Source organism: Erigeron canadensis, chromosome 6 (genome assembly GCF_010389155.1).
Source record: "Erigeron canadensis isolate Cc75 chromosome 6, C_canadensis_v1, whole genome shotgun sequence".
NCBI classification, from domain to species: Eukaryota; Viridiplantae; Streptophyta; class Magnoliopsida; order Asterales; family Asteraceae; genus Erigeron; species Erigeron canadensis.
The window spans coordinates 39,286,836-39,297,077 of NC_057766.1; the positions used below are offsets into that span (position 1 = coordinate 39,286,836).

Sequence of the window (10,242 nt, forward strand, 5' to 3'; positions counted from 1 at the left end):
AATGCAATTTGGATGTCCGTATGTTGACATTTAAACTTGATTTGTAGACATGTTACTGACATATATTTCTGTCGAAATACCGACTGATTTACATGTCGGATAGTGGTTTCCCACGCAGGTATGATCTCCTGCGTCATAAATTTACGGAAATCTGTCTGGATTTCCGATAGGATTCCGTTGGGAATAAATCAGTTTTGCCGTAGTGTGGGGACAAGATTCGAACAGACGAACAGTGAACCACTATTTTCACTAACATTGACTTCCGGTGGGTCCGTGAACTAAGAAAATGGGTAGCGATTGATATATTACTATGGGATAAGGATTATAAAATAATTTTACTTATAAAGTTGGGTGGATTAAGACTTTGAATTAAAATCAAGGATCAAAATTAAACTTTTTTGAATTTTGACTGTTGATTTGAATCCAACGGACAAAAATTATCAACTTAACTAAAAAGATCGATCAATCCATTACTACGAGTGAAAATTATCCTAGCAATTAAGCGGGGAACATACAAACAGTAAAAGGTCACAATATCGTTATTGAATCGTAAAGACTTAATGAAATTAAGAGTAATATTCTATGAACATATATACGCACCTCTTACGCTGAAGAATTGGAAGAGACGACCACCATACAGCCGGGTATTGACACTTGAATTGCTTTCATAAGTTGATTCAGCTGGGAGGAGAGTTTTAATCGCTTTCTGGAGTTTCTTGTCATCCTTAAATGTGTATATTCATGCATACAGATATGGCCTTTCTTTTCTTTCTATTTTTGTTGAACTGTCAGCAAGAATTTTATTGATAAAAAACCAATGAGGTGTTGGTAGAACCAAAGGAAGTTACATAATGTTTGGAGCACAAACCCAATCAAACAAATGAAAATCCCAACTCATAACAACTTAATTGAAATACGTAATTACAGATGTCCAACAAAGTTGTTTCGAGTGTCTTTGCATGAAAGCTTACAATCCGTGGTATGTTCCCGAAGAATGTCACATGAAATACCCTTCTACTTATATATACTACTCCGTAGGCGGTACTAAAAAAACTACGTGGTACTCCGTATATTACATAGATATCACTATCCATAAGTCACGTTAACTAATGTTAATTAAATCTACCTACCAATAATATTTTAATATACTTAATTGGACATTCTAATCGAAATCCGATCTCTTTTTAATAATAAAAACTACTTTTGTTTTTATTACTTTATTCTTAGCACGAGTAGTATATACAGCATGTATGTTAATATAAAGTAGCATATACAGCTAATATACAGCTAGATCAGTAAAATGTGGTGTAGTATTAATTGGTTACGATTCATTTTTACGACTTTTTTTTTTTTATGTAATGCTTTAATTTAATTCACTTTTGGTTGTTTCTATAATGTATAAAGTTTTATTTGGAATGAAATTAGTTGTATGAGTAATAATTATAATATATTTAAAATTTAAAAATATATATGGTTGATGTTAACTATATTATAAATAAATAATTGATTATGACCAAAGTTAAATTAAAAAAAATAATAGTTGGCTAATTGATCTTTTATGTAATTTAAATTCAAAATGTTGAGGTATTTTAGACATTATGCATTTTGACATAAAAAGATTATAAAACTAACGGTTATAAATGTTACTATATAATTTTCCTGTTATATGTATCCTTCAAATTTGTAACAAGACCATTAATATGGCAATTTTGTATATGAACAATTACAAATGCAACTAAACATATATATTCAAAGCTTTAGAAATCATTTTTTTTCCCGTTTAAATTTCAATTGTATACATAAATCACCAATTAATAGTCAGGGAGTTTGTACATGGCACACTTATCAAAATTAGTATATACAGTAATAATACACTTACAATCGAAAAGATACACATTTTTTAATTGGAATTTAGAGCAAACTACCGTAGTCTAGAAATAATCATCCAGAAATTAACTTTTAGTTCACATTGTTGTTTGACATCATCTACAAGAAAGAAAAAACTGACAACACCCGGATAGAGATACATAGAAGCGACAAATTAAGCTTCTTCGATCTTTAGAATCAGATAAATGTGAATTACAAAGTCTCATCCGGTGACGAATATCTATTGCGTAAATGATCGGTATTATAAGTGATTAGATAAAGTTAAAGAAGTTAATTTGTTTTTAAAGATTTTTAAATAACATACTGGATTCCTGAATGTGGAAGAGACAACAACCAACATAAGTGTTGCCCCAATCTATTCCAACCTTTCCCCATGTTTAGAACGGTTAAAAAGTCATCATTATGTAATTACCTTTTGAGAAAAACACCGCTTTTTTAAACTAACACATCGCTGTGCTTACAATTTACATATTAATTCACTTTGTGTAATGTACTTTTAAAAAAGTTTCATTTTCTGTGATGTATTCATTTTGGAAAAGCTAAATCGTTGTACTTATATTACTAGTTTTTTTTTTTTTTTAAAATAACGCTGAGTGACGCTTTCTGTGGGTTTTGAGCCCCAATACTTCGACGGTGTATGAGAAGGTTAAGATGTAGGCAGACCTTACCTCTACCTAAGTAGAGAAAGTGCATCCATTTTCTACATAAGTGGTAGAAAAGACTCTTCAATCTTTGCACTCTCAGCAATACCCTTAAAGATTAAATTACAAGACTATTAGTCCTTTATCATTTAGAATATCTTCCTTAACCCTTTACATCAATTATTTTTACATCAATTATCTACACCACTTGAAGTCATTTCTATCATCAACAAACGCCCCCACCACCACACCGTTGGCGTCATGACCATCGTCGTATTACGCGGTTACTGTGTTATTATATTACAAGGGAAAGCCAATTAGCTGAGTGATACATTACAAACTCTTCGTATGTTTTATACCCAACATTGACAGTCACCACCATCGTTAATGTATGACTGTAAATCATTTGTTGTGCCACAAAGTGTGAACTATATGCTAGTACATTATAGAGATCGTCCTCTTTTTTTTTTTTTATTGAATGACACAAACTTAATTTTTATATTCTTATAAAATAGACCACCTTTATTTCTTTTTAACTTTTTGTCTTTTAAAAAAATATATAAATTACTCATTAACATTGAACTTTTTCTCAACCCATAGAGGCATAGACTACATCTACCCAATATACCCAAAAATATTTTCCTAGCCCTATCTACACAAATTACTTATAAGAAATAACCTTATATACCTTTATAAATCTTTGTAGGAATGAATTACCAACTTAGTTATAGATTAAAGAAGATTGTGATCTCTTTCACAATTCTATGTTTTCATTGTTTTACGTACGTTGTGGTCGACTAGTTGGTGACTTGTGTGTTAAACTATGGGAATTCATGATAATATGTGAAAGAGTATATCTATACTCCTTTATAAAGATGGAAAGGGGTTCCCTAAAGCTATCCCTACTTGACAAGTTAAGTTGGGATAACTTTAGTGAATCATTTCCCTATAAAGATTATCCACCCCTAAAAATAGAAAGTGTTACACAATAGTTACATGCGAAAGTACGAAATTACCCTTAATAAACACCCCTTATGGAAAGAGTTATTATAGATTACCAAATTTGTTATTAATGAATTAATTTATGCTTTAAACCCTTTTCTTGTTAATTTACATTCTAAGTCCTTATCTTATAAAATATGTCAACTATTATCTTTACATCAATTTACACCACTCAACACTAATGTCGATGTTATCATCACCCGTCACAAACACCACTAAACCGTCGTCACTGTAATCGCCGCCATATTGCCCAGATACATATGCTCGTATATATGTATGAATATGTGTGTGTATTGAGTGAATACGAGTGAAAGAGTGTTTTGTATTGAGAAAATGTCAAAAGGTTACAACTACTTTGATAGTTACAACTAGCCCCCTCCTCAATCAAAAGTATCAAAAACACATCAAACATACAAATCAAACACTATTATAAATTCTAACATTATGAGATCAAATGAGCGGTGTCAAATGCGAGTTCCTGTAATTTGATCGAGACAGTTAGTCAGTTATAAATCTCTTAGAAAGATCTTTAGAAATAAGAAATCACGAAACAAATAAGAGAAGTTTTCAATATATAAAGATGTCATCATCTACTGATGACTCCCACATTGCTTAGGAGTGAAACTACAAAAAAAAATTAAAATTAAAATTTTATTGAATTCTTGATCTAATCTCAATTACCCATTTTGCCAATTTCTTAATCTTGATTATTTCCCTTTTAAACTTCTTCTATTCTTGATGGTGGTGGCACCTTCTCGCTTTTGCCACCACGGTTATTGCTAGATGCACAAGTTTCACGAGGCTTGGACTTTAATCTTAGCCCAAGCCCGAACCTCTTACAGAGATTGTTCCAACTGACCCCTTTAGTCTTCACAAGCTTATCAATCTCTTGCTTCATAGTCTGGCACTCTTTCTCGAGCTCTGAAACCCGACCTCGCATGTCGTCCACCGCCACAATCCGTCGGTCACTTTGTCCGGTGGTTATAAGGTGCATATTCCCACTTTCTGGTACCACCATGCTGCTACTCAGGTGAGTCTGTGAGTTGTAGTTGTCAGAGACGTATAAGCAGCCTGCTACAGATGTGCGGAGCCGTAACTGCTCAAAGAATAGAACTTGAACTATGAAACGGAGTGGTAACCTCTCGTTCTGTGCAGCATGGGTGCTGGCTTCCAGTGAGAGCTTCTGGCAGTCCATGAGCCTGCAGAGTAGTTCACGGTCTGAATCTGTAAGCCATGGATGTGCCTGCAAATTACAAAAAAAAAAAAAAAGGAATAAAATGAAACCTTGAGTTTCACCATACACTTTAACAAAATGATAATGCACGGTTGAGCTGTAATCTATAGCATGTAGGTATTGATTTCATGTGATGTTGCTTAGCATCATGCTTCATGCAAGAAGGTCACTTGACCTTTGAGGTAAACAAGCTATAATTGTAGCAAACATGTATATGAACATACTGTTGTAATATTTATAGTTTTATACCAAACTGGAATCTAAAGTAACTTATTGGCTTGACCAGACACTAGAGGATGCAAGATGGATATGCCAGACAGGTTCATGATACTGGATCGAATCGACCCAAAAACATTATTGTTCCATTTAAAGATGCTATATGTAACCAAAGATTACAAAAACTACATCATTATAGTCATAACTAGATATATGAGAAAAATGATTTAGGAGGATGTACGCAAAACTTTCTTTATTTTGGAGATTTTCAACCCGCTTGCCACTTCCACATTGAGCTACTTTTTTGGATTTGATTAATCGACATCTTTTGAAAGTAAATGGTCAAAATTTTCGTCTCTAGGATGACCTTCAAGAGTTAACTGTACCTAATCTACAGAAAAGATAAGACTAATAAAGTAACAAGCTCACTAACACATTATACAGTTCCGAGCTAACTTTACCTTGAAATATATATCAACAGCGCGGTACATTCCATCGTCAATTGGCCTTGCATAATCAGGGATGGTAGCAGCCAAACACTGAAACTTTTCCAGCTTTAAGTTAACATCTGATGCCACCTCAGCAAGGTAGTTATCAACAAGATTAGCCACCATTGTCATTGGTGTGAGTGAACGAGAATTTCCGATTAACCCATCTTCGTCATTGTCTTCGCTGAAAACTGATTCTGCAATTTCACTTCCATCCTGATCCCGATCCACAATCATGAAATGATCAAGAATCCTTTGGACACAATCAATCTCATAAAGGGTCTCGCTTGTATATCCTATATTGGGAATGAGAATATCTTCAATGGAAGCTTGATCCAACTGCATCCCAATGCGTCTTTCCAAATTCCCAAGACACAAAGGACTACAATGTAAAATCATTGATGTTCTTAGCAGCCTGAGGAGGAGCTTCGTGGGAACAACTTTCTTTTGATTCGGGAGCAAGTCAACTATCTCTTCAAGAAGTATCTTTTGATCTGAATTTGAATCAAAAGAAGAATAGAGATTTCCGTTTGAAACATTTGATTCTCTACCAAGTAAAGGAAGATGCTTTTTCGCATAGAACACAAGGGACCCGGCTATCCGCTCATGATCCATATTTTTTGATTCAGTGGCCAAGATGAATTGCCTGTAAAGAGGTAATCTCAGCTCAGAAATATCTTCATACCACCAATCTTGACTTGTAGAAGTCGTTTGGATTCCATTCCAGATGACGGTAGCAAACGGGTTATCTTTTCTGCTCGATACAGGCCAACCAAACAAATCTTTATCATATTCACAAGCTTTTGAAGCAAGAGAGTTGATGCATCTTGAAACTATATGAAGCTCTTCCGCAATTTCTATCACTTCTTCACATGATTCAAGTGCTTTCAGTGTATCAACCCAGCTGTCAAACACTTCACCAAGGAAGTTTTCCATATGATTAATCAGATTTCCTGCTCCATATTCTTCAGTCATTTTAAGATACTCGGTTGCACATCGAAGAGGAACTGCATTGGTCGAGTTCACTTCTAGTTTGACTCCATAGCAAAACTTAGCAATGAGCAAAAAGATTTTCGGCCCTCCTGGTAAATCATGAAGTTTAAGCACACAGGATTGTTTCTCATCATCAGAATATTCCCCAATTAAATTTTCCAATGTTTTGCTTCTAGATAACAATGGGAACTGAAAGCAATGTTAGGCAATGAGTCAGCTCAATATAGTGATAACACTGAAGTCTTTATATCATGACAAGTGTAAGGTATTACTGATTGTAACAGAACCCTAATAAAAACATACCTTGTGAAGATAGAATAAAACATCTCCAACTTCAATGGTAACATCACTAGGAAGGCCAGATGAGCAGCCCCTGCAAGGTTGTAATGTAAAATCATGTTGGTTCAACGCAACGCGTGGAAGTAATTAAATTACAAAAGTACTTTTACATCATACAAAAACGAGAAATATGATATCTCAAATTTGCTACACACACAAAAAAAAAAAACTACAGTGATCTTTTCAATATAGTTACATAATTTCAACCTAACAACGCACAAACATTTTATGAAAAATTTCTGTATGCTTAGAGATCATCCATTCAGTTCATGAAATTTGAATGACCTGACCAAGTGACCAGTTTATTTTCCAGAGTCAAAACAAGTAGTTATCAAAGGAGCTTGACATGAAAGTTATTACCAATTCAACAATTACTTTCTCACGTGTTCCATTTCTAATAAGCTTTAAAAACAGCTATCAAAACTCCATACGAAATAGAATGTATACAAGCACTTGCTTTGACTCTAGTTTCTCAGTTGTTCTCTTATTAAAGGTACTAAACTTATACCACTTAAGGTACCAAAGTTTTTCTTTTGTTAGATTAAAGGTACTCAGCTTCTTGTTATCAGGCCCTGAAAAAGGATTTTGACCTCTTAGGGAGTTCACTGATCATTGGTACTGACCTACCCAACACCACTATTGACCCACATTTGGCCCAAATTGACCCGTAATTGAATTGGTGACGATCGGTCAAAAATGACCTGCGGTTGATGTGGGTGGTGGTCTGGCAGTGGTAGGGATTGGTGGCAGTAAACTCAACACCGATTACTTGGTTGACCAGTCAAAAGAGTCCCATTTGGATGCCAAATTGAAGCTTTGTTTTTTTCCCTAAAAATGTATCGAAAACTATAAAATCGTATTCATTTGCCCAAAATCTATAAACCCAGCTTTCGAAAACTTAGTTATATATCCTAAAGGTGAGTTTTCTCTGATAAAATTTTTCTAAAAGTGCGCTTTAAAATGGTCTCTCTTTTCATATTTTCCTTAAAATTGTTTCCGTAGCTAAACACCACGTTTTTTATGTCATTTGCCCAAGCATTAAACAAACATCCAAAAGCATCAACAATAGTGCTTAAACATTCATCATCACAAATTCAAATACAGATAAATAAGATAACAAGAATTCAAGTACAAATGTGGGTATCAATACAAAATCATAACATAATTTAGCCAATCAAGCCTTACAAAAAAAAATACCTTCTTTAACCAAATAAAACTAAATAGCAGATCAAAGGGTATCGAAATTTCACAATTGGGAATTAAAAAGACGAAAACTTGAAATGTGGGTATCAGTCAAAACGATAAACAAGGCATACCCATCAATCAATATTAGCAAAACTCATCAAATTCAGACAAAGAAATGAATAATTAACCAAAAAAACGGAAAATGAACTAACCAAGATTTAGAATCTTGATTGAAATGAAAAACATCTGATTTAGATCCTAGCTTCATGCACGCCATTGCCATGTTAAATGATTTCACTTGTTTAGTGTTTTGAGCACAATGTGCGTTGGAATTGTATATATATAAAGATTTTGAAAGAATTAAGTATTCAAAGAAAACAGAGTCAGAGTGTGTGATGATTAAGAATGAGGGGTGGGGGGCAAAGGGTTATGAGTAAGAAAAAAAGAAACCCCACTTTCTGTTCGGGTTTTGTGTGTGTGGAGGGAGAGATGGTCCCTGGTCTATAGGAAGAAAAACCCCCAGAGGTATAGAAGAATCTGTTGTTGCTGTTGCAGTTTTAGCATGACTTATTAGACCTTCTCCTTTTTTCAGTCAAAGTCCATCAGCTTTTCATCAATTACCAATTTTAGTCCTTTATTAGTACTAATCAATTGAATATTAATCTACCAATATAGTCCCAAAAGTAGTGGTAACAACTAACAACAAAGGTCCCTTTAAGGTGGTCAATGAATAACATACCGCTATTAAAATCAGGTTTAAACCTTAGTTGACAATTTGGCATAGTATATAACTTAGAAATGGTCGAGTAATTTTTTTTAACAATTTTGTTGGACTAAAATATGAATATGTGGATAATTGTTTGGTGGATTGCAATAATGCAATATTATCAGAAGGTAGTGATATTCTCACAACATTTTTCAGTCATCTACAACATATGTATATATTTTACTGCACAGTATACAACTGTATAAAGCAATGATTGTTGTGAATGGCTATTTTATGTTGTGGGGATATCACTTCCTTTATCAGAAATGTTTGGCAAAAATCTTTAGCTAGTGGCATGTTAAACACCAGTTGGGTTGGATCAGTAGTTGGAGCCCTTGCCTCTGGAGACAGAGGTCGAGGGTTCGATCCTCATGCCCAGCAAGGCTGGAGGGCCTTTTCTACCTATGGTAGAACATGGAACCATCTTCTCTACCTTTGGTAGGGGTAAGGTTATCTACATCTCAACCCCCCCATACACTGTCGAAGACCGTATTGGGACCCAAAACCCGTAAAAGACGACATTGGGAGTTACTTACTTACTATGTTAAATTACCAAGTTTTGGATGACGATTTCCGCCCGCAAATGAGACTAATTCCAATTTCATACAGTAAAGAATAAGGTTGTTTATGCTGATTTAAGGATTATCCTTTGCCATGGCTTAAGAATGGAGAAAAAGACAAGCTACCTTGATTGAAATTAATGGATTTTTGACCCTTATTACGGTGGTTTTAGTTTACTTTGCTTTAATTTTGTTTTCCAGTATTTATAACTATTGGTCTCCTCTTCAAATTTGTAATTTTGAAAAGAAAAAAGGAAAAAGTAAGGAGCCAAGGAAGGATCATATCCCTAATATTACATTGGATTCCATCATGACCTCTTCCTAAGATTCTTCATGCCAGTAAATTACTTCTGTTTAAATTCTACATGAACTGGGCACCCCAAAATATCAAACCCGCATCATTTAAATTATCCCATGTAGGCCTTAAGCTTCATTGATAACGGATACCACGTCGTCTACGATGGAACGGTGTCAACTTAGTATTATTGAGTGTCTTATGCTCTGGGAATAAAATCATATAATGCCTCATTCTTCTAACTTATTGTCTTACAAAATATTTTTAATGTCAATATGGTAATTACATTAGCACTATAGCGAATCCAAAGATGAAAGTCATGTGGCATTCACTTGGACGGGTGGACGAAATGAACGAGTTATACAAATCGGGTTATCAGTATGAAATATAAAACATGGTGGATTATTTTTCAATAAATTTATTTCTAACTTTAAAAACATAATAATTTGACAAACCAAGTAATGCACATACATTCTGTAGCTGTGAAGCCACAAATCTCTTTATTGATAACTGGGTTTAATAAAGTCATACGTTGTCGGGGCATGTGGGTCGATGTTGGGGGACCAAACAAGGCTTTTTGTATAAAGGATGGTTTTGTATATTGTTATTTAAGGACATCGAGTCTCGCACTTCACA

At 34.3% G+C, this 10,242-nt stretch overlaps 1 protein-coding gene across 1 annotated transcript; it reads right to left on the bottom strand.

Moving 5' to 3' along the window:
* Window positions 1-4,032: 4,032 nt before the first annotated feature.
* LOC122605187 (BTB/POZ domain-containing protein At5g03250-like) lies at window positions 4,033-8,469 on the bottom strand. Its single transcript, XM_043778083.1, has 4 exons — window positions 8,198-8,469; window positions 6,765-6,834; window positions 5,442-6,650; window positions 4,033-4,773 (listed from the first exon to the last, which is right to left on the bottom strand). Exons 1-4 carry the CDS (start codon window positions 8,266-8,268, stop codon window positions 4,249-4,251), a joined length of 1,875 nt encoding a protein of 624 aa, XP_043634018.1. The 5' UTR covers window positions 8,269-8,469; the 3' UTR covers window positions 4,033-4,248.
* Between the last annotated feature and the right edge of the window lie 1,773 nt (window positions 8,470-10,242).